Source organism: Phycodurus eques, chromosome 5 (genome assembly GCF_024500275.1).
Source record: "Phycodurus eques isolate BA_2022a chromosome 5, UOR_Pequ_1.1, whole genome shotgun sequence".
NCBI classification, from domain to species: Eukaryota; Metazoa; Chordata; class Actinopteri; order Syngnathiformes; family Syngnathidae; genus Phycodurus; species Phycodurus eques.
In genome coordinates this window covers 7,904,407-7,930,647 of record NC_084529.1, presented here as the reverse complement: position 1 = coordinate 7,930,647, position 26,241 = coordinate 7,904,407, and the positions used below count along the sequence as shown (strand labels likewise).

Genomic DNA, 26,241 nt, shown 5'->3' with positions numbered 1-26,241 from the left:
GGCAATATAGTTTTTTCTTTTTTTTTTTTAAACGTCAGCGGTGTGGTACAGACAACGTGGTGTGGTACAGACAACATGTAATGCCTGGATCAGACTTCAAGACAAATTTGGTCTTTCACGATTGCACTATGTCAGACTACTGCAATAAAATCTCATATTCGGATACCACCGCATCCCGTCTTTTACGATCACTAGGCTTTAATCTTGTCAACTCAAACACGACCAGATACACTAGTTACCAGGATCACGACAACAACAATCGATCGCGCGTGTATTGTGTTGGTCAAAAAAGAACAAAATGGGGAAAAACTAGTGCTGGTAGCCACCGGTGCTCGGCAGAAGACGTTCATTCAAGGATTGCTTAAGGTCTGTTTACATACTTTTAATACGCTACGGCTCGCAGGCAGGCAACAAAACATTATGTAGCCTAGCAAGCACTAGCACGAGCGGTTGTACGTAAACATGCCAGCGTTCTGTCGAATCATACTCTAAAGGTTCGGTGTGTGTGAAGTAATTTAATTACAATAAAGTCATTAAATAATAGTAAGTTAGCACCCATTATTTCTGTCGTCATGTAATGTTGGTTTGACCTGACTGATTAGAATACATGACCTGACAAGAGAACATTTTTGAAGATACTCAGTATAGACTACACAAGTATATACAGTAAGTGGACAAGTCATTTCAATAGACACATTGCTCCATCTTGTGATCCGATTGGTGATCGGTTATTGTGTTTTTTAAACTCGCTGATCTGCCCCAAAAATCCTGATCCTGTAAAGCCTACTTTTAGGTATATATCGATTTTCTTTCCTCATTTTGTTTACAGTTAGTGCGTTGTCTTTTGTTGTCTTCTTTTCTCACTCCCCTCTAGAAACCTTATTCTGTTCGACTGATCGACTCTGATTCTCCACAAATATCCATTAAAATACTAAGAAACCACAGCGGCAGCTTAAAAAGTGTGATACAGTAAAACTGTTCCGGCATAAAGGCGATACAGATCCTCCTTTCTGCTTGACCCAACAGGACAAAAATAAATAAAAAATATTTTATACATTACACCAGATGCTGGCGTCACGCATTTCATTTTCTGATCGAGGGAAACTTTGTTGCTGTGTAACAACACACAGTGTTTAAGCACTAGCCTGCTGTGCTATATATCTTCAGTTATGGCTCGGATTGGGGCTAGGAATAATGTATTCTCCATTAGAATCAATTTGCAAATAACAATGAAAGAGAGAATATGAAGTTACAATTTTCGCATTCGATTGGAAGCGAATGAACTCACATCTTATTCTGACAGGAATTCTGACTTACTACTGCAGCTGTACTGTAGCCCCAGTAGTATAATATGTAACGTATCACGGAGTTGTCTCCGGTGAGAAAATAATCTTTGCGGAACGAAGAGTCCCATGAGGAGAAGCGGAACGTATGTTCATGGCAGACTGCGGCAGATGAATTGGATAAAGTTATGCAAGATTCATTCAACACATCGTGGTAAATTATTGAAGAGAGCTAAGCTAGCTGGTAGTAGAAAATGTTGCCAGCCAGCGGGGCGTAAGCATTTTTTGGCACTGAGACCCGCTTAAACAGACCTCGGCCACGGCAATGTATCATGATGATTAAAGTAAGTCATTTTAAACTAACAAGAAACATTTTGCCAACTGCTTTTTTCCTAAATGTGCGACCTCAAAAAACTGCGAACAGGACTTAAACAGGGGGCTATAAATAGCCTTCAAATAATCAAATTGTATATTTGTTGGACTATTATTTTGGAATAGTACGAGTAATAATACGAATAGTAAGAGATCAAATTGATTCGATAATCGGTCGTTTATGTCGTTACGAATAGCGAGTGACAAAATACATCCCGAGTCTGACCCTTAGCTCTGATGTACCAATTTTGCAGGATATCTGTTTGAATGATGCTCATGACTAACCCCCACTCGCTGATTCTTGGGGCGCAGACTGAGGTGTCACTGGTTAGGGAAGACGTGGGTGGTGGGACAGGATGAGTCGTGGGCAGACCGACTGCAGTCATCTGTGGCCAGGCTGCTTGTACCAGGAGCTGCTGACCCCGATTACACCAGGCTGGCTGTAAGACCAGAGAAATTCTTAATAATCACGTTGACACCTGAGGTAGGATTTTTAATACAGCCATCATACAGATGCTTTATGTTGGAGAAAGAAATGTATTAAAATATATATTCTTAAATAAATACATAAATACACAATGCCAGTGTGAACATATTGTTTGTAGGAGTAAGTTATAGTTCATGTCATACCTGTGTTATTACGCTAGGCCTCACTTGGAGAGCCTGGATAGGAGGAGCCTGAGGTACCATAGGAACTGAATACCTGACTGATTGGTTAAGGTTACCTTTAAAAGAGAAAAACAAAACAAATCAAGGGCATTTCGAAATGGTCTGCTCGGGATGAGACTATTTATCGATAAACAGTTAATACTAGTTTGAAATTTTAATAAACAATAATACTCTTTTGCGTCTTTGAAAGTAGCTGTCTGAACTGCTCTGCAGCCGGGTTCTCGTTGATTCTGTGAGGCAGCGTGAGCACAGTAGTGCAACAATAGTGAGAGCATAGGCAGCTAAGAGGATACACTGATTGTTATTATGCTCCCACCGTGCTCGAAAATCATCACAGATTAGGTCATGTCTTTGTCCGCACGATATTCCAGATACTTATAAATTATCAACAAACATCAGTGTTGCTCCAATTGTGCATATTTGCCTCACTCGGTGATCTGGACACCAAACATGAATCCCGTTTACATGCTTGTGTCAAAAAAAGAGAAGAGCTATATATTTATACTTTTGCAATGCTTATACGTATTTATACGTTGCAATGCTTTGTGTGTCTGCATATATGTTTTTGGTTTAAACTTGTGATCATACCCATAACTACTATAATTTTGGTCACAATAATAGTAACATTGACATTTTTATACAGTTTCATCTCGATGATCTGTATACCTTGAATGCTGGGTGGACAAAGAAGAATGGGTGGGAAGGAGTCACTGCATCCAAACTGACCATTTCTCCCTGTTAGCGCAATCCCAGGATGCAACACTGAAGGAGCTGATTGTGTAATAGGCTGCATTGCAAACAGTGAAAGAGAAAACAGTAAGACTGGTATGGGTGTTTATTTTGGGGGGCCAAAACAAATGATTACCGCAAAAAGTGAAGAATTGCAAAACCTCACCTGAGTGTGAACGGGTATGTTGCTGTAGCCCAGAGGGAGACCAGACGAAGCCGTGGGACCAACAGGAGGTCTTGAGAAATGAATGGTGTTGTGGTTCAATGCATCAAAAACTGTACTGTTGGGGCGGCCATGACACATATCCATTATGCGAAAAGATGACTGCACACTGAAGAGAATAGAGCAGAATAGTGGTTAGATAAAGGTGGCAATCTACACTACCCTCCAAAAGTAATGCAACAATGAGGCTATTTAGTTTAATTTTTGCTATAGACTGAAAACATGGGTTTGACATCAAAATATGAGAATGAGACGAGATAAAAATGTCATCATTTCCAGAGTAATCCTGGATATGATACACAATTAAAATGGCATTATTTGTAACTAAACACATTTTAAATGAGTTAAAGTACTGTAACAGATAGACTGAAAATAAAGTAAAAGATAAAGTGCATGTTTTTTTTTTTGTGCAAATCCTTTGCTTGCAATAACTACATCAAGCGTGTCTGAGCCATTGACATATGTTGCATTTTGTTTTGTGATTTTTTTTTTCCCCCCCAGGCTGAAAACCAGATTCTTTCAGTTGTTGTTTGTTCAATCTTTTCTTTAGCAGGAATAATACATGCTCCATAGGTTTATCTTGTGATTTACTTGTCCATTATAAAACCTTCCACATCTTTACCCTGATCAAATTCTATGTTATTTTGAGTCATTGAAGGATATCCAAATTAGTTTGATTGCATTTTTCTTTAAATTGGAAGAGAAAATGTTTGTGCTTTTAGAAACAAAAACAGTGTCATTTTCAAGAAATTCCACACAGACACCTTTTCAGGCTAAAAACATTAAAAATAGTGTCATGTAAATGACTATTTAATTGGAATAACAATATTTCAAATATGTCTTATTTAAACTTACCTTTGATCAATCCCTTAAGACATAGTATATGGGCAATATGTAAATCTGTGTCAAAGTCAGTTATCAGAGGCTTACTGGTTACTATGTGCGTGTTCCAACAGATGAGTCATAGTGAGGAAAGGGTGACTGAGGACAATGGAGGGAACAGTTCTGTCCTCTGCATCTATCAGCAGCATGGTCTTTAGTAGGGAGACAAACTCTCTCCTGTCGGTTTTCTCTGCCTGCACGTCACTGTTGTCGGGACTCAACACGAAGTTCACCTGAAAGAAAAAGACACAAACACTCAGGGGAAATATACATAGCACTGTAACCCCATTTGCTTATAATATTGAAGGATATTTTTGAGCGAGGAACAATTTATCATTGTTAGGCTAGAACCTTACTTGCTCCCCAATGAACATATGAACATGTAAATAGATTAATAATAATTAAGACTTACCTGTGCAATATCATCCAGACAGCTGAAAATATATTTTCTGGCTTCTTTGGATTTAAGTCCTGTCTCTTTCTCATGCTCTTCTGTTGTCTGACAAAAAACACAAATGTACAAAACATAAAAATAGGGTATAAAAACTAAAAGGTCTTAATGAGGTTTGGGTGGGAAACACGTATATACTGTAATTTCGTGTATAAAGCACATTTCTTTCCCCCAGAAAATTGTCAAAAGTCAATAGTGTGCATTATACACAGGTATAGGGGACAATGAAAGAAAAACCCTCACATTTTAGAAATGTATGCCGCCATCGAGAGGTTATGAAAAAGTTGTACACTTTCATTCTAGTATGACACCTAGAGGTAATGGAGGTAATGAAAAACGTGTAGCCTACACTTTCATTCCAATATGACAGGGGTATGCATGACTGCATATATGTACAGTTGTGCTCATAAGTTTACATACGCTGGCAGAATTAGTGAAATATATACAGTGGGTATGTAAAGTATTCAGACCCCCTTAAATTGTTCACTCTTTTTTTATATTGCAGCCATTTGTTAAAATCATTGAAGTAGATTTTTTTCCACATGAATGTACACACAGCACCGCATATTGACAGAAAAAAAAGGAATTGTTGAAATTTTTGCAGGTTTATTAAAAAACAAAAACTGAAATATCACACAGCCATAAGTATTCAGACCCTTTGCTCAGTATTAAGTAGAAGCACCCTTTTGAGCTAATACAGCCATGAGTCTTTTTGGGAATTATGCAACAGGTTTTTCCACACCTGGATTTAGGAATCATCTGCCATTCCTCCTTGTATATCCTCTCCAGTTCTGTCAGGTTGGATGGTTCTACACCTTCATTGGAGTCCAGCTGTGTTTGATTATACTGATTGGACTTGATTAGGAAAGCCACACACCTGTCTATATAAGACCTTACAGCTCACAGTGCATGTCAGAGCAAATGAGAATCATGAGGTCAAAGGAACTGCCTGAAGAGCTCAGAAACAGAATTGTGGCAAGGCACAGATCTGGTCAAGGTTACAAAAAACCTACTACACTTAAGGTTCCTAAGAGCACAGTGGCCTCCATAATCTTTAAATGGAAGACGTTTGGGACAACCAGAACCCTTCCTAGAGCTAGCCGTCCGGCCAAACTGAGCAATTGGGGGAGAAGAGCCTTGGTGAGGGAGGTAAAGAAGAACCCAAAGAGTCTGTGGCTGCGTTACAGAGATGCAGTCAGGAGATGGGCAAAAGTTCTAGAAAGTCCACCATCACTGCAGCCCTCCACCAGTCGGGGCTCTATGGCAGAGTAGCTCAATGGAATCCTCTCCTCAGTGCAAGACAAAGCCCGCATGGAGTTTGCTAAAAAACACCTGAAAGACTCCAAGATGGTGAGAAATAAGATTCTCTGGTCTGATGAGACCAAGATAAAATTGTTGGCCTTAATTCTAAGTGGCATGTGTGGAGAAAACCAGGCACTGCTCATCATCACCTGTCAGATAGTCCCAACAGTGAAGCATGGTGTTGGCAGCATCATGCTATGGGGTGTTTTTCCAGCTCCAGGGACAGGGAGACTGGTTGCAATCGAAGGAAAGATGAATGCGGCCAAGTACAGGTATATCTTGGGACGAAAACCTTCTCCAGAGTGCTCAGAACCTCAAACTGGGCCGAACGTTCACCTTCAAAAAAGACAATGACCCAAAGCACACAGCTAAAATACCGAAGGAGTGGCTTCAAAACAACTCAGTGACTGTTTTTGAATGGCTGTGAATTTCAAAATGAGAGCAGGTAAATAAAAAGAAAGTATTACGTGTTAAAACAAAGTGCTTAACTGTAATAATTCTTTGAAAAAACTAACAAAATACAGATAATACTTCATATTTTGATCATATGGGTAGAAGCAAAATCATGCATTGTAAAAATGCATTATACATAGAAAGGTTTTTCCAGAATTTTTAGGTCAACTTTGGGGGTGATTACGGTACATACATTGGCTATAAAAGTCTACAAAAATCCCAGGTTTTTGTCCTATTAAAAAAGATAACCAAGATAAATCATCTCAAAACAATTTTCACCATGAATGTGACCTACAACCTGTAAGATTAAACTCGGGGGGGCATACAACATCTTTGAGGTAGAGAAAACAAACTGACTGGTTTCACAAGCGTGCAAACCCTCTTAAAACTGGGGATTTGACTGTATTCAGAATTGACCAATCACATTTAAATCATGTTAAATGGGAGGCAGCACATGTCTGCCACCATTTAAAGTGCCTCCAATTAATCCAAAATATAATTCAGCTGTTCTGGGTGGCTTGTCCTAGCGTCTATTTATTTACTTATTTATTTATTTTACTTTCTAGCAGAAGCCTGACAGTTTTGTGATAACAATGACTGCTATTTGGAACAGTTCATAATTCCCTCAACCTTGACTAAAGCCCCAGTTTTAGCTGAAGACAGCCCAAAGCATGAAGCTGCCACCACCATGCTTCATTGTATGCATGGTGTTACTTTGGTGATGAGAAAAATTGTGTTCACACCAAACATACCTTTTGGAATTACAGCCAAAACGTTAACCCTTGTCTTCATCAGACAATAACAAAATCTCCCCAACATGTGGGAAAATGTTAGGGACCGATGAAACCAAGGCTGTCTGTTCAATGTGAACACAAACCACCACAGGTCCACGTCACATTGCGACTGTACTGACAGACGTACAGTTTGACCTGAGGTGGCTCAGGGAAGAAAAATGGGCTCTCTTTCATAATAAATCCCAATATGAAAACAAACATACTGTGTCCCATCTTTCAATTTATGGTACACTTTGAAAGTAAAGACTTCCGTTTGGTTAGAATTGACGATATGAGAGCACTCTTTGAGGACAAGATACAAGGTGGATGTATGCATATTTTCATTTGTGTGCATGTACTTTAAGTCTCCAAGAGGGGTGAGAGGATTCTGACTCTTTACAGAAGAAACGGGAGGTCTTGGTGCCCTTGTTGAGCAGGTGCTCCGCAGGTAGGCCTTGAGTCTGAGAGATGAAGCGGATCTGACAAAACAGAAAAAAAACATAACGCATGCAACTGAATTAAAGTTTGGTGGGATGTGAAAAAAAGTAATTGGGTAGAAACCGATTTCAATTTCACTGATAAATTCTGACCATACAGTTTCTGAATGCACTGGGTTTTTTTACGGCGCAAACACAAAAAGTTCAACTAGCATTGGAATCAAGACCTCCTGAACATGCACAAAAAGGTCCCCACTGTGTGCATGTACAGTCCATGATCAAGCTTATGGTTATAAATATATTTTGCTGTGTAGAATGATAAGCAGTGAGCCGTGGCAAGGGGCAGCATACTTTGGAGAGCTCAGAGGACACCTGTGAGCAAGTCCTAGCATGCCCACTAGAACAAATCTGACTGCTGCGCAAACATTTTGTGAATAAGACTGCTCAAGTTTTTTTTCCTTTCAGAATTCATATGCTGAGAAAATTATAACTCTGTTTCTGATCCTCACATAGTTTTCTTATAGCGACTATGTTGTAGACCTTTCCCAGGCTCCCGCTCCCTCATGGGAGGAATGAAGTTGGAGTCCCTGTTGTGGAGTTAAGACCACACAACACTGTAGCCCATTGCCAAGAACAATTTATTTTTTTGCCAAGAACAATTTCCTGATTCATTTAGCATTTAGACAGATTCCATAATGGATTTGACTTTCATCATACAGCGAGAAAGAAAGATCAAGGAGTCATCAGTAATAAGTAAACCGTCAAAAGTTGACGGTTTACTTGTTACTTGGATGGCATTTCCTTGGAAAAAATACTTTTGTACAAACTTTTTTTTCCATCTTTCCCACCAACTACGATGATAATCCATCCATTTTCTGAGCCACTTCTCCTCACTAGGGTCGCGGGCGTGCTGGAGCCTATCCCAGCTGTCATCGGGCAGGAGGCGGGGTACACCCTGAACTGGTTGCCATCCAATCGCAGGGCACATAGAAACAAACAACCATCCGCACTCACATTCACACCTACGGGCAAATTAGAGTCTCCAATTAATGCATGTTTTTGGGATGTGGGAGGAAACCGGAGTGCCCGGAGAAAACCCACGCAGGCACGGGGAGAACATGCAAACTCCACACAGCCGGGGATTGAACCCGAGTCCTCAGAACTGTGAGGCTGACGCTCTAACCAGTCGTCCACCATGCCGCCACGATGATAATGCACAGTTATATTTATAAATAGTGATACAAAATGTATTGTGAATGTGTGTTAGTAAAGAATATTACCTGATCGTATTCCAAAGCACCGGGGTAAAGGGGCCAGCCTAGGAAGAGCTCAGCTATAACGCATCCCAATGACCACATATCAATAGCTTCACAAAATGGCAGGCCCAAAATAATCTCTGGCGCTCTGAAACGGAATTAAAAAAAAAACAAAAAAAAACAGGTCATTAACAGGTTACCTCTTGGAGCTGCTTGCAACATATCAAGTAGCGGGACCCACAGAAGATCATCTTACAGGACCTTTCAGAGATGCTTGCTTGGCAACATTTGCTGATTAATGGTCAATCTATAGGTCAACGATCTAAAATAACAACTCAGTGAAGTAGAAATAGCTTCTTAAATGACTCACAGTGCAGATGTAAATTATTCTGAACAAATTACCGCATTTCAATAACCATGCACAATAATTTGGTGGAGAACAGGTGGAAAAAAACGGAATGTAACTTTGCCATATAATATCTACAATAATACAGTACCAACATGTTATTAAACAATACAAAAATGCATTGCAGCTATATTATTTTATGTTATAATTTTTCCAATAATTTGAATATATACAATTGAAAGACCACTGTTGGCTTTTTGCAAGAAATATTTGTTGGTAAATGTTTATCAAATTTAAATTGGTAAATGTTTTAATTTAAAATTATTTAATACATTTATTTATACATCGCTTCCATTTTGTTTTAATAAAAGCTAATGGAAGTAATGGCATTATATCATGGAAATAATTGGAGATGCCCACCCCTACTTTCATTGGTCCAAATACATGTAACCGGATAGCTGATTTTTCAGAAAGTGATTTTACGTCTAAAGATGGTGAGATTTACCCATCAACAGTATCCATATTTACAGTAAAATAGGTTAAATGTAGCTGTTGAGCCAGACCCTCTCTATTTTTTAAAAAGCAATACAAGCGCTTTTCTGAGTCTGCTTTCAACAAACAATTACAAACAGCAAAAAGGCCGCCAGTTGGTTGTAGTGTGGACTGTAATGGAGCACACATTTGAGCCAAGCGGCTTAATCTGCAGTGACGATTTAGTCAACCTTAATGACACAGCACAGCAGCATTCAACACAATGTCTGTAACTCTTGTGTAAATGATGTCCCAAAGGGTGAATATTACAGTAACCACAACAGTCATGCTCTTTCTTTACAACTATTTACTTTGCCAAGAAGTATTTTTGCTAAATGCAGCAGACTGCCTGTAAAGAAGACCATACCTTTTCTTTTAAAAAAATGGCAGTACTGTCCAGTACTTTCAAATGATGATATCTGATATATTTGACTGACAACACAGAAGCAAGAGTATACCTCTACGAGTAATTTTGTGAGTCAATTGCTCAATTCAAACAAGACGAGTAAACCTGTAACAGTAATAAGAGGCAGCTGTCTGAAAACAATAATTAGGCCTGGACACAGTCTCCAAGCAATGGTGCTAGAAATAGCAGCCACTGCTGTGACGAACGCAGGGGAAAATGACAGTTACCAAGCAACAATTAGACCAAAGACTGCAGTAACAGTATTATACTGGGCCCATTGCTTGCCATTGTACATGTGTGTGTGTCAAGAAGTGGGTGGCTGTGCATGGGTGTCAGCATGTACAGAAAAAAACTGCACTTTTTCTGTCTTATTTGCCCAGGAAGAGGGAATAACAGCCATTTCCTATCAATTCTATTACAGGAAAAAGCTCGATTATGCAACGCAACAATGAGTATGATTCAAAGTCTTTATTTGTTCAGTCGAGAACAATGTGCCAAATGCATTGTTCAACGTTATGATGAACCAGGGAGAATTTCATTTTAAAAAATAGAAAATATAAATAAATCTCAAAACAATGAGCATTTCTCATAGCTCATCATAGAGCAGGATGGGATTCATTCATTACCCAGCTGTAGAGAAAACACCCCACATAAAGTGTCGGTGCCAGAGTTGTGCTACTTCTCTTTGCGCCATTTACATTTGTTTGTTCAGAAATGAGAGCAAACTGAGGCTTAAGTGTAGCAATAAAGCTTATTTTTAATTGTCATGCACAGTGAAACCCCACATATCCGCGGTTCGGTATTCGCAAATCTGAAGAAGCAATAAAAGTATAACTGGAGCCATCTTGTGGAATTTTTGTGCTGTTGTTGGTTGAAATCATTGGCAGCCGTGGCCCAATGGTTAAGATCATCGCCTGCCACTGTGGGGGACCTAGGTTCAAGACCCCGATTGGACCATGCGCCAACATCCCTCGGACTCACGGCTGTGGTTTCCTTGAGCAAGACACTGATACCCCGAAATGCTCCCCAGGCGCTTCAGCTGCCCCCTGCTCCAGTGTGTTCCACTAACGTGTACGTGTTCACTGAGATGGGTTAAATGCAGAGAACACATTTTGTGTGCATGCATGCATGTTCATGACAATAAAAGGTGATTCTTCTTCATAAGCTGTCCTGTTTTGTTGGCGGTCTTGAATGCACCTCATGCCCAATCAAAGTGAAATTTTGTTTTTCTTACCAATGCAGCGACTGTGTTACTTTGTTGTTAAAATGTGCCTTAACTCCGTAACATTTACGATTGTGTGTGAATGCCGTGATGTTAGTTTAATGACATTCTGTTTGTGTAAAGTGATAGTGTGACTATTTAATTGCCCGTGTGGGATGTCATGTAGGTTTGTGCTGCTAGCATGTTGTTTAGGCTAGTATTCTTGCTCATACTATTGATGAGCCACGTGTCGTGGTGGTTTGTGTTGAATGATTCAACCACTAAACACAGTTGTTTATGTGCCATGGGTTGATTGTGTACATGCTAGAAGCATGGTGTTGATCCTTGATGAGCCCCTTCGTTTTTAAGTAGTTTGCCACCGTCTTGTGGCATATACACAATTACAAACCCCTTTCCAGTTAATGATTTCATGGAATTCTATCCATCCATCCATTTTCTGTACCGCTTATCCTCACTAGAGTCACGGGTGTGCTGGAGCCTATCCCAGCTATCTGTGGGCGAGAGGCGGTGTACACCCTGAACTGGTCCCCCAGCCAATCGCAGGACGCATATAAACAAACAACCATTCACACTCACATTCACACCTACGGGCAATTTATAGTTTTCAATTAACCTACCATGCATGTTTTTGGGTTGTGGGAGGAAACCGGAGTACCTGGAGAAAACCCATGCAGGTACGGGGAGAACATGCAAACTCCACACAGGCAAGGCCAGATTTGATCCCGGGTCCTCAGAACTGTGAGGCAGATGTGCCAACCAGTCGGTCATCACCGTGCCGCCTGTTTTCATGGAATGCTTTATTAAAAACAATAAAATTGAGCTCATAAGGAATGAGATGAAGGACACCGTGCCTCAAGCCCGGTTGAATTTTACAATCACTGAGACTAACATGAGCACTATTGCGGATACCAGTCTGGCTATCTGCTCTCATTTTGAGGAGGTATCCCTTGACAGAATCACAACCGACAGACAGACAACATGCTTACTCGACCCTCTCCCTGGGAAACTCGTTAAAGAGCTGTTTTTAATCTTAGGACCTTCAATCCTATATTTAACTGTATTGCGCTGTACCTGCAGCTTTCACGACAGCCATCTTTGTCCTTTACTCAAAAGACTCAACCTCGACCCTGAGAGTCTTGGTAATTATAGGCCGGTGTCAAATCTCCCATTTATTTAAAAATGTTCTTGAGAAAAATTGTAATATAACAGCTTAATGATCACATGGCCTCTAGCAATCTACTTGAACATCTTCAAACCAGATTCAGGGCAGCGAGCTCTACTAAAACGGCCCTTGCAAAAGTGACGAATGATCTTTTACTAGCTATGGATTGTGACACCTCATCAATACTATTATTACTCAACCTAGGAATTGCCTTTGATACCGTTGATCACAATATATTACTCGATCGCCTCCAAATGCGTATCGGTTTTACAAGCCCAGCAGTTTCTTGGTTTAGATCTTATCTTTCCGTTAGGACACACCGTATAATTCATGGTACTGTGACCTAAGTATTATAATGCCACTTGTGAAGTCCGCAGGGATCAGTACTCAGCCCTCTTTTGTTCAGTATTCATAGGATTCCGCTTAGCGATATCATATGCAAATATATGATTAGCTTTCACTGTTACGCCGGCAATACTCAGCTATACATGCCATTAAAACTAACTAGCCCACGCGACTGCGCTAATCTGGAGTTGTGTCTTGCTGAGATTCAACAGTGGATGTCCTGTAACTTTCTACTCCTTAACCCTGATAAAACTCAGCTGTTGATTATTGTCCCTGCTAAACATAGCCACTTGTTTAAGGACACCACTCTTGAGTTTTGACAAAAGCACCATTACCCAAAGTGAGTCAGCAAAAAATCTTGGAGTTATATTTGACTCAACTCTGTCCATTCAAAAGCACATTAAAAATCTTCGGATTATTGCTAAATCATTATTGCCCATCCTATATGCTAGTGACGCAGAGATAATACTCCACGTATTTGTTACGTCTGTCCTCAACTATTGTTATGTGCTACTTTATGGTCTACCCATGTCTAGTATTAAAAGCGTGCCGTTAGTACAAAACACTGTAGCAAGACTTGACCAGGATGAGAAAGTTTGATCATATTACCCCCATTCTGGCCAACTTGCATTGATTCCCGGTCTAATATGTGATTTTAAGGTCCTGTTACTTACTCACAAAATATTACATGGGTTAACACCCTTTTATCTCGCTGATTTAGTTGTACCGTATGTATGTTCCGTCCCAAAACCTACGCTCGCAAACCGCTGGTCTTTTGGTGAATACGAGAGCCAGAAAGTCCAGAGGCTCTCGAGCATTTTCTATTTGGCTCCAGTACTCTGGAATGCCCTACTCACAGATATAAGAGCTGCTACCTCAAGTAAAAAAAAATTAATTCCCGACTTAAGACTTATTTCTACTCTTTGGCATTTAGTTAAAGTACATGTGTAGGCCTGTTTTACTGCCGCTTGTCTTATCTCCTCCGCTATCGTCTTCTGCTCGGAGAGAGGGCTAGGTAACGTTGATCGAATCTGAGGTTGTTGCTGTTTGGGTTGTGGACCGACTTAGTTCTGAGGTGGACCACTTCCCCCGGAGACGTTGCCATGGAGGATTCTGCTTTGACCGACCAGGCCAGGTCCTGAGGCAGAGCCACAGAAGGTGTCTGCCCTGCGGCGCCTTTTCCCTTTCCCCCCCCCCCCCTTATGCTACTTTAACGAACATTGTACAGCATTTTGCCATCGTAATGAAAATTGCACAGCACCAGATTATTTTATAAATGTTGTCCACTCGACATCACAGGCAATACAGGAACGCACCGATTCAAAAGGCCACACACTCTGGAACTTGTTTTACCCTATAATGATTTAACTAAGGATATCTGTGTGTCAGACCAGAAACTGGTTTTCTATAAAATTGTTTTATCCCAGCCAGTTTCTATCATCCATACACCTGTCTTCCAAGGTGTTATTAATTCAATCAATGTCTGCTAGCAGGTTTTTTTTTTTTTTTTTTTTACTTTTTAAAACTGCGTCTTTAACTGCCTTCAACCTAGATCTTAACACAGAAGAGCTCATCTCTCTTTTTAATGAGTTATCCACATCCGTCTTGCACGCTATTGCACCTTTTAAAATAAAGAAAGCATCTAAAACACAGCAGCCCTGGTTCACAGAAGCCACACTCATTTAAGAGTACAAGAAATGGAAGAAAACGGGGTAGAAGGTATCTTACAATAATTGAAAAGAATCACTGAAAAATTACCAGAAGGCAGTTAAAGATGTCAATTAAAGCCTATAATTTTATTTGAAGTTTTACAATCTGTCACTAAGCCCCCAACTCTCTATTTTAATGACCCCTCCGTGGAACTATGTGACAAGTTTCTCTCTCTCCTTTTTTATCTCTAAGGTCAGGGACATTAGGCAAGGTATATACCCCCCAGACCAAAGAATTCTCAGTGCCATCTTTACAATTGTAAGCCAGTGTCCCTCCCCCTCTTTTCTGTTGCTTCATATGAGACCAACTATATGCACCCTCGACTCCATTCCAACAAGATTTCTCCAGCGGTTTTTAACACTGTTGGTCCCACCATTATAATCAATTACTAATAGTTCTCTGGCTGAGCGTGTAGTCCCCTCTGCTTTTAAACATGCGGTGATCCAACCTCTTTTAAATAAAACCAAAATGTATCCTTCCTTTTAATAATTTTAGACTGATTTAAAAAACAAAGGTGGTTTCTACAGGTGTCTTTTAACCGCCTCTTGGAGAAATTTCAATCCGGTTTTAGAGCTGGTATTATAGCACTGAGACGGCCCTCCGCCGAGTAACTAATGACCTGCTTTTAACAGCAAGTAGGGGGTACGGCTCAATTCTTGTCGTGCTGGATCTCAGTGCAGCTTTCGACACAGTCAACCACACTATTCTGATTGAACGGCTTCGACACTTGGTGGGGATTAGGGATACTGCACTAAATTGGTTAAATTCCCATCTTTTAGAGCAGGGGTTGTCAAACTCTTTGTCATCACGGGCCACATTGCAGATATGACTTCCCTCGGAGGGGCGCTACAACTGTATACCCATATAAATGAAAGATGACCTCATATACTGTAATTACAGTATATACAACATTGAATAACTAGTTTGGAAATCAGAAGCCTATAAAAACATGTTTTTCAACGATTAATTTTATTTTCAAAGGGGGATTGGTAACAAAAAAAAATGCTTGTAAATATTTCAATGGTATTACACCAGAACACTAACAATTTTGATTTGCTTTTGCGGGCCACATACAATGATGTGGCGGGCCGGATCTGGCCCCCGGGCCACCAGTTTGACACCTGTGTTTTAGAGCGAATATTTGGGGTCAGCATAGGTAACTACTGCCCAGCTACCTCTACGCTTTCCTGTGGTGTACCGCAAGGTTTGGCTTCAGGCCCAATTTTATTCTCCGTCTACATGCTGCCCCTTGGCCAAATAATCGAGCTCCATAAAGTATCCTTTCATTGCGATGCAGATGACACACAGATACAGTATACCTTCCCCTGAGACCGGAGGACCCGAGAAGCCTAGCTGTTGTTAATGAATGCCTCTCTGACGTCAATTGCTGGATGGTGCAAAACTTCCTCCAATTTACCGTATTTTCACGACCATAAGGCGCACTTAAAAGTCTTAAATTTTCTCCAAAATGGACGGGGAGCCTTTTAATGCAGCGCGCCTTATGTGTGCACCGAGTAAATATATATAAATATTGTTGTGTGATGAGCGCTCCGCTTGACTGACTGACTGGGAGCAGTCGGCGCTTATACAGAGGAAAAGCGGACGTGGCTGAAGACAGCATGCGGACGTAAAGGGGGAAGGGTGCACGTGACAGCGGACGCTAAAGGCATGCCGCCAGTAGGTATATAGCGCCGTTATGTACATTGTGCAAAACAACATTGGTTTGGCTAAGGACCCCCGAAAATAGCACCTATGAAGAGACACGATTATGAAGCACAGTTTAAACTGCAAACTATCAGTTACGTGGAGGAACATGGGAATCAAGCAGCCGCGAGAGATTTCAAGATCAACGAATCCATGGTTCGCAAGTGGAGGAAGCAGGAAAACGAGCTTTGCCAAGTCAAGAAGAAAACGCGGAAACAAGGCGAGGTTGCCCGACTTGGAAGACCAACTCGAGCAATGGATTAATGAGCAAAGAACAGCCGAGAGAAGCGTCTCTACAGTCACCATTCGACTGAGGGCAATAACGCTTGCAGAAGAAATTAAAATCGAACATTTTTAAGGAGGTCCGTCTTGGTGCTTTCGTTTTATGAAACGGCGCCATCTATCCATCCGGGCAAGGACTACCGTGGCGCAGCAACTTCTGGAAGGAAAAGCTGGCCATCTTCCGCTGCTACTGCAGTAAAAAGATTGCCGACACACACATCCAGCCCAACCACATCACCAACATGGACGAGGTGCCGCTCACTTTTCCTCACTTTCGACATCCCGGTGAACCACACTGTAGAGAAGAAAGGGACCACCACGGTAGCGATACGCACAACGGGGCACGAGAAGTCGGCTTTTACTGTTGTGCTTGGTTGCCATGGTAATGGACAGAAACTGCCACCTATGGTGATTTTTAAGAGGAAGACGCTGCCTCAAGAAACGTTTCCAGCCGAAGTCATCGTTAAGGCCAATCAAAAGTGCTGGATGGATGAGGAGAAAATGAGAGAGTGGCTGTGTGAGGTGTATGTAAAGAGACCGGCTGTTTTTTTCCACGTGTCATCATCCCTGTTGATCTGTGACTCCAAGCGCGCCCATCTCACAGTCGCTGGGAAAAACCAAGTGCAGCAAATGAACTCGGAGCTTGCCATCGAGAGGCTTGACGAAGAAACTCCAACCACTGGACATCGGTGTAAACAGGCCGTTCAAAGTGAAGTTGCGAGCGGCGTGGGAGCGATGGATGACAGATGGCGAACACAGCTTTACTAAGACTAGAAGGCAGCGCCGGGCGAGTTACGCCACCATATGTGAATGGATTGTGGATGCTTGGGCTAAGGTATCTGCTTTGACTGTTGTCCGAGCTTTCGCGAAAGCCGGCATCATTGCTGAACAGCCCCCCGGCAACGAGACTGACTCTGACAATGACGAGAGGGAACCTGCCGTGTTTGTTGGAGAACTTGCCCAGCTGTTCATTTCAGATACAGAACATGAGGACTTTGATGGATTTGTGGATGAGGATTGATAAAAAAATAATGTGAGTACATTAAATACTTAAAAAAAGTACAACCGAACTCAGTTTTGCTCCCGCTGCCTTTTTAAAAATATTGTTTTAGCGTGCATGCATGCTACCGTATGTTTTAATTTGCGTATGTTTTACCATGCCTGCGCCCAATAATACGGTGCCCCTTTTGTATGTGTTAAATACAGAAATAGACCCCGTAACTGAGACTGCGCCATTTAATACGGTCGTGAAAATATGGTAATTACTCCATATGTAATAAAATATGGTAATTACTCCAAATCCGAAATAATACTATTCAACTCACAAAACCACGGATATTAAATCCAGCCTTCGTTCCTTCTACCACATCATCACTTGGGAGTCATTTTTTAATTCAGATTTCACTTTCACAACTCATATCAATAAAGTTGTCCAGTCATGTTTCTTTCACCTACAGAACCACTAGAAAGTATTCACACCCCTTCACTTTTTCCACATTTTGCTGTTAGACTTATTGTAAAGCTGATTTGAGTATTATTTTCTTTAAAAAAAAAATTAAATCTACATAAAATATCCCATAATGACAAAGTAAAAACATTTTCAGACAGTCAAATTTACTGAAAATGTCAACATTTAAACATAATAGGTACATCAGTATTCACACCCTTTTTTATATTGAAGCACGTTTGGCAGCACAGCCTCAAGTCTTCTTGGGTATGTCTCTACAAGCTCCGCAAACTGGTTTTGGGGTATTTTCTTGCAATCTTCTCTGCAGATCCTTTCAAGGTCAATAAGGTTGGATGGGCAGCGTCGGTGGACAGCCATTTTTAGGTCTTTCCAGGGATGTTCGATTGGATTCAAGTCCAGGCTATGGCTGGGCCACTCAAGGACATTCACAGGCTGCTCCTGAAGCCACTCCTTTGTCATCTTGGCTGTGTGCTTTGGGTCAGTCGTGTTGGAAGGTGAATCGACGCTCTAGTCTAAGTTCCAGAGTACTCTGGAGCAAGTTCTCTTGAACAATTTCTCTATATTTGGCAGGGGTCATCTTTAGAGTTGGGCATCATTTAAATTTGAGCGATTCCGGTCCCAATTTTTTCCGGTTCCTCATTTTGATTCCAGTTCCAAACGATTCTCGAGGCAGATTCTTTTAGGGGACTGGGTTAAAAAAGTTTGCATGGTTTAAATAAAGGGTGTCCAAATTATGAATGTCCATTGTCTTGCCAGCCCATAGCATAAACTAAGATGAACATTTGACTCCGGGTTCTTTATAACCAGTATCCATATCAAACCAATGAACTAAAAGGCAATGTGTGTGGAACTAACCCAATTGACTTAATATTAATTAATTGTTTTAGCTAAATGTTAAATATAACCTTGTTAAAATAGTTATTTGGGACTGTTTTGTCACATCAACAGATTTTACACAAAAATGTAAAAAGAAAATTACGGAAAATGGTAATCGCTAGCGCGGTAATGCTAATCGCAAATATTAACCGTTTAGCAAAGGCTATTTTTGTTGTCTCCAATTCTGTACAGAGTTTCTACCATAGACTCAGTACCAACATATGCAGTTGAAGGATAGAAGTTCAGCCCTCATAAATGAGAATAAAATGCATGTTAGTAGTTTACAAAGAAAAAAATAATCGAGTACTTTGAAATTGTTTAACCGGGAAAGGCTCATTGAGATCCCTTAAGGCTTCTTTATACTCGCGGCTATACTCACTGCGGTTATCCCGCACGCAGTTTGCCTTTATACTCGAGCGCAACCCACGCGTGCTGTTTTGAAAATGTTCTGCGGTTCTCCTCCAAGTCGGTGGTGTCGCTACGACTGGTATTAGCTAGGACACCGTAGGGTGGCGTTTCCTCTGAATTTTATGGGCAATTCCGGTAGCAGTTTTTACTTTTACCCCATTTCAAGACATACCTTTGGAACAGACGACAAAAACGGGTCTCGTGAATGAGTAACAGAACCAAGACTAAGTTCCAACATTTCTCTGCCTGATAAAATCACAGAGGTAAAATGGAAGCAGATAAGAATTGCTTTCTAAATAAAAACATGCCAATGATTATGTCTTGAATAGAAAATGCAGGCCAACCAACACGAGACTACAGGACACAATGTAGAGCCTTTAGACTTGTAATAAACTTCAAAGCTCCATACATACAGTATACAAAGACGGAGCCAACGCCAAAGACTTTTCGACTGCAGGCTGGCCTGACCGTAGTCATTGTTCATACAGTGTATTTAATGCCACTTTGGAGAAATAATTGCAGGAGGGGATCACATGTTTGTTGACAAGTGTGTTGGCATTTTCCCTGCACATTTTTAGATGGGTGAACAGATTTGTTGTTACCTTGCGGGGCAGACAACTCTGCTGCACGCTTTACATATGGTTTCTTGTTTAACGTCACTTGCCTTGAATCAAAACATGTCCAGAAAACACATCCCTATTCAAGGCGCAAGCTCCTCAGCTCCAATTTTGGCTGTACTTGCTTCTCTCAGCATGACTCTCTCTTAATTCCACCGAGAGCGACGGAGGCTCCCACTGCTGGGTACGCTGGGCGCTGCTCACTTATTATTTAGGCGGCTTAATTAAGCCTTAACCATTGCGTTCGCCCCCTTTGGTTGGCTGACAAGGTTGAGAAAGTGCTTCATATGCAGCAGCACCCACATTTTAAATGTAAAAATCACTGATGATTAGACCAATTTATTCGTGGCAGCCAAAAACATCCATCCAGCCATCCATTTTCTGAGCTGCTTCTCCTCACTAGGGTCGCGGGGGTGCTGGAGCCTATCCCAGCTATCATCGGGCAGGAGGCGGGGTACACCTTGAACTGGTTGCCAGCCAATCGCAGGGAACATAGAAACAAACAACCATTCGCACTCACAGCCACACCTACGGGAAATTTAGAGTCGTCAACATGATCACGATTAAAATTTTATTCATTGTGCATCCCTAATGTAATGCAATAACCAAAGGAACTAAACTAGAAAATGAAATCTATCTTCAGTTTGGTCTGTCTGTGACTGTGGGTGTGAGAAGGATGACCACCAAAACACATCAGGAACAATCCATCTCAATGGGTTCCGGGGTAAACACATGGATGACTTCATTATTGACAATATCAAACTCTTGTATACTGAAACAGTGGAATAAGGACTGACAGTATGAGTAAAACAAAACAAAAACAAAAAACAGCGTATAATAGGCGTAAGACAAAATCTCTGTGATCACAGAGGAGAGCTTGAAGCGTACCAATATGTCTTCCCTTCCACCTGATCTGCTTAGCTGAATTATTTACGTAGCCCACTGCTCCATTTACATTGTGTCAGCTGGTTTTACATCTCTAGGATAGTACAATCACCTCACCAGGTTTGACTATGTCATGCTACCATGGAAACAACAACTGGAGATATTTCACACCAAATTTTTTTTTACTGTTTTGTTTGTCAGATCGGACAGGAGGCGGGGTACACCCTGAACTGGTTACCAGCCAATCGCACAGCACATATAAATAAACATCTATTCACACTCACATTCACACCTAGGGTCAATTTAGAATCCTCAATTAACCTACCATGCATGTTTTTGGGATGTGGGAGGAAACCGGAGTGCCCGGAGAAAACCCACGCAGGCACGGGGAGAACATGCAAACTCCACACAGGCGGGGCCGGGGATTGAACACCGGTCCTCAGAACTGTGCCGCCAAAGATAGATTATTTATTGTAAATATATTTTTTTTGAGCAATTAATTACACAAGTATATACAGTAAAGGAACAAGTCATTTAAATAGACCCTTTGCTCCATCTTGTGATCGGATCGGAGATCGTTTTTTTAAACTTGCTGATCAATCCCAAAAATCCTGATCGTGTAAAGCCTAGCAGGTCTTGGGCATAAAACAAGCAGGCTGAAGCTTGGACGGTCTCTTCCACATGGGCGTTATTCCGAACTAAGCCCAATGTTGAACCTTCACCAACTTTATTGTTTGACTTTGTATTTTCGAATAAATTGTTAAACTTGCCATCTCCAGCGTAATAAAATAGTGTGCCCCAAGTAGCTTTCTTTTTCTCTCTTTTTTTTTTAACAATATGGTGTTGATTTCATCAAATTAATTTATTTGAAAGTCCATCTACACATGTAAGCTACTGTTGACTTTTTGTGGTGTGTTTTTAGTTCATTATGTAACCTGAGTGAAACATCCAGCCTTCGGAGCTGGTACACAGTGGCACATACAGTACATGAGCACACCCAGGCGCACACAGAAATGTCAATGTTTTTCTTGGATCCAAATATGTGTTTTCACATACCACATTCTTCAGCAGACGGCATCCTAAATGACCTACCCATCCCCCCTAAATTGCCCACTTTTCACTTAGCAATGGTATGGGCATTGTCGTTGTTGCTCAAAAGTAAAATGCAAACAAACACAGAGCCAGAAACACTCATCAAGGACAAGTGCTGCGTAAAGCTGTATATTATGCAACAACTAAAGCCCCATCCTCACTCCTGTCTCAAAGTGGAGACGTGCGAATCTGACTTTGATGGCTACATAAGTTGGTCAAGTGCACACATTGTGCTAAAATGTGTCTGTTAGAGAAGATTTTGAGAATGTCTTTCAAAACACAAAGCACTTTTCAGAAAGTTAAACTGTGGGTTTAGCCACCATGCACAAACACTATGTAATAGAATGTTGCACAAGTGGAAGCAGTAGTTTACACGCTCCAAATCAATGTACTTGCTGAGGCTTGTTTGAGAGCGTATAAGTAAATAGAACGGTTTGCCTCTTGTACTGCGGTTGTCGCTGAAATACCTTGCTTGGGACAATGGGATATAGACATATTTCACAAGAATAAACACCAACTGACTTTCCAAGGAAGAAATAAAAATGAGCCATCAACAAGTAGCACCAAATACAAAACCGGATACCTGGAGTAATTATTGTCAATTTTAACCACAATACTGGCTCCAAACGAGCTTTTGCATGCATGTGTGACTTTCTATTATTGGTTGAGAAAAGCAGCAAGTGACAATGACAAATATATGTGCAGAATTGTCCTGGTCTGGGGGATTTTTTAAACCAACATCAGTGACTAACAAAACAAGCTTAACAGTTTAAAATATGAAATAGTCTTTGAACACTTCAGTGACTGTTAACATTAATAAATGACACCTAGGAGCACGTTAATTGGTTAGGGGAGGAAGAAGGGGGGGGGGGGGGGGGGATGCAACAAAGGAGTCATTCTAGTGTTGTCACGATACCAAAATTCTGACTTCAACACTATACCTGCATAAAGCACCTCAAAATTGATACTGAAACGATACCATGTGAAAAACAAACAACATCAATACAGTGGAGTCATAGATAACAAAACGGAGGATATTTATGAAAATGATGTCTTCATAAAATAAAATGAAAAATTGGCAGCACAATGCTATTGAACATTTCAAGACGCCCAAAACGTAAATCCATGTTTTGTTTCTAAATACTTTCAACATGTTTGAAGTGCTGAAAACCTTTTCAAAGCCTGCACTATCGTGCAATATAGTGCTGAATTAGATTGTTTTTTTTAAATGCATTTGAATAGTATTCAGTATGCTTATATTGGACTGCATTTGCTTTGACTCATTGTTAGGTTTCCAGTTACACTGTTATTTCACACTAAGTTATCTTGGGTAAATGGGTGTCTAAATGCAGCAGCATAGTTGGTTACTGCGGGCTCTTCCACAATAATCTACAAACACTATTGATTAATTAATCGCCTCGTCGACTGGAACCAGTTTGGGAGCAAGTTTGCTGATCACAAAATAATTCACACTCCTTTGACTCACACAGTACTTTAAGGCAAGTTGGTTAAATGCATCATGTTTGCTAACCTGTAGTTTAGGGCCTCTAGTGCCAATAGCTTTATAGCATGCTTTGCACAAAGGCTCTGTTATGTCTGTCGGCTGTGTAAGCAAAATACTTCCACTCCATGTAGGGGCTGCACGATATATTGTTTAAGCATCATAATCGCGATGGACGTGTGCACAATAGTCACACCGCAGGGTCCGGTGTGATGCTGGTGTACTGTAATATACAGTAAATCAACTGTCACATTAAAAGTGACCAGCAGAGGGACCTGTTTGGACATGCTAATAAGATTAGCACCCATGTTACAGTGAATTGTAACGCTTCAAACAACACACGGAGCAGCCCAAAGTGTTATATACTTATCTCCTTGAACGATAAAAATCATAGGAGGGAGGAAACAATGTACACCTGATGCATTTCGCTCTTCAGAACGAAACTACTGTAGGCACGCCACAGCTGCGTAAGTGTGCAAGGTGCGTTCAGGGACACTGCGTAAATGGGAGCAAATATGTTCCTTGATTCTTTTGCAATGCAATACATAATTGTAAAAATTTATTATTAGGAAAATTATTATTTGTATCAGAATGCTTTAGTTAAAACACTGTACGATCACACTGTGATAATATGGAATTTATTTTGTTTTGTAATATAAGCGTAGATAAGACAAAATCCATCCATCCATTTTCTACCGCTTATCCGAGGTCGGGTCGCGGGGCAGTAGCTTTAGCAGGGACGCCCAGACTTCCCTCTCCCCAGCCACTTCATCCATCTCTTCCGGGGGGATCCCGAGGCGACAAAATACAAAATATTTTATTCTATTTTGTTAATATAGTCAGCCAGAGCTGCTGGGAATGCAGTTACCGTCATTTCTCATGTATAATGCGCATTTACCCCATCCCCCCTCAAAAGTCAATAGTGTGCATCATACATAGGTAAAGGAGAAAATGAGAAAAACACTTTCACATTATATAAATGTATGCTGCCATCTAGAGGTTATGAAAAAGCTGTACACTTTCATTCAAATATGCCACTTAGTGGTAATAAAAAAAGTGTAGCCTACACTTTCATTCCAATATGACAGGGGTATGTATGACTTTATATATGTACAATTGTTCTCAGTTTACATACCCTGGCAGAATATGTGAACTGTTTATATATATATATATATATATATATGTATGACTGAACAACAACCATCATTACTTTATTTATGGTTATGTTTTGTTTAATTATAATGCTTTGCTGAAATGCTTGACAGTTTAATTTGAATCCCATCAAAATAAAATTGAATGTGTTTCGCCTGGTCCTTCATGTTTTCTTTAAAGAATTGTACACATCTTATAAATTCTGCCTGGGTAATCAAACATAGCACAACTGTGTGTTTTCTCATTTATTAAATAAAAGTAGGGCTGTGAATTTCAAAATAAGAGCAAATAATAAAAAAAAAAGTGTGTTCAAATAAAATGCTTAACTTCAGAATAATTCTTTGAAAAAACAATTTACAGATAATACTTCATGTTTTGATCATATGGGTAGAAGCAAAATAATGCATTGTAAAAAAGCATTATACATAGGTTGAACGGTTTTCCAGAAATTTGAGGTCAACTTTGGGGGTGCGCATTATAGACGAGAAATTATGGTATCAATGTCCTTTCACCATCGTTCCTGCCATACTGTGTTGCATGTTTTTGTTTGCACATTAAGGACTACAGTCCTGTTTTTGTTTTAATTCCTCATTTTAAAAAAAATACACCATTCAAGCAACACGTTTTTCCTCATGTTTTTGAGACTGAAGGGTGAAAGCTGCAGCTGGCTACTAAAGTGGACTGAATGGGTAGCAACAATGGGGAACTGTCAGTATTTTGATGGTAATAGCAGGGGTCTACACTAACTTTTGCACTAGTAGCACTGGTGTGACCAACTTTTTCAGTTGGTTGCACCAGCACATGATTTGGTTGCACCATTTTTTGAGGAGGTACAGCATGACCAAGGCATACCATCGTTTCATATGCAGTAAAGATTGACAGTGACTAAAGATATAATATTTGCAAAATATTTTACTGTGAACAATAAGTTTGTCTGCAACAAGCAGTAGCATAAAAACAGGTCAATTTAAAAAACAAAACAAAAAGGCTTTACTATTATTCGATCATTTGTTTGACACAGAGGGGCCAGTTTTTATAGTGAGGGCTACTAACCCTCTTCCCCTGGGAAAACCAATTAATTTTGAGCATTACCACAACCATACAATTGACATACTTTTAAAAATAATTTCATTGACTGTTTTTCTCAATGTCTTTATGTCTCAAAAGTGTTCTCTGTCAATTGACTGTCTGTTGTCGCACTAGAGCGGCTCCAACTACCGGAGACAAATTCCTTGTGTGTTTTTTGGACACACTTGGCAAATAAAGATGATTCTGATAAGTGTATCGCCACGATATAAAAGTATTGTTTATGACTAGTCACACTATTTTACAAATTATTTACGAGCAAAACAAACCAATTCACCTATATAAAATCATAGCCCCAAACACAATATGGATAAATTATTACTACTGCAATTATTGCATTTTATTTTAATTCAATGATAGCTTGTTTTCCGATACAATCCTCTTTAAAGGAGTCTGAGCTTTTTAACTTATCTTCATACGTCAACGCTATAAACAGGGTTTATAAAGACGGACAGATGGGCAAACAGTCAGACAAACGGGCAGATAGCCAGCCAGCCAGGTACACAGATAGATAGCTTTGCAAGCTTAATAGTTATTAAAACCTTGACTCTGTGTTTGTAATAATGAGTGAAATGAAAACAACAGACATATTAAGCAGGCAATCTTTCCAGTTCGCAG

The 26,241-nt window shown here is 40.4% G+C and overlaps 1 protein-coding gene across 2 annotated transcripts in view; it reads right to left on the bottom strand.

Annotated features, from left to right (window-relative positions):
* The window catches only part of hipk3a (homeodomain interacting protein kinase 3a), a 56,329-nt gene that overhangs the window by 13,671 nt on the left and 16,417 nt on the right, over positions 1 to 26,241 (bottom strand). For both annotated transcript variants that reach the window (XM_061677354.1, XM_061677353.1), the window contains exons 5-12: positions 8,855 to 8,978; positions 7,497 to 7,616; positions 4,571 to 4,657; positions 4,207 to 4,391; positions 3,220 to 3,385; positions 2,991 to 3,111; positions 2,286 to 2,380; positions 1,941 to 2,095 (exon numbers count right to left, since the gene is read on the bottom strand). In XM_061677354.1, the coding sequence (XP_061533338.1) occupies positions 1,941 to 2,095; positions 2,286 to 2,380; positions 2,991 to 3,111; positions 3,220 to 3,385; positions 4,207 to 4,391; positions 4,571 to 4,657; positions 7,497 to 7,616; positions 8,855 to 8,978 (1,053 nt within the window). The remainder of the gene's footprint in view (positions 1 to 1,940; positions 2,096 to 2,285; positions 2,381 to 2,990; positions 3,112 to 3,219; positions 3,386 to 4,206; positions 4,392 to 4,570; positions 4,658 to 7,496; positions 7,617 to 8,854; positions 8,979 to 26,241) is intronic.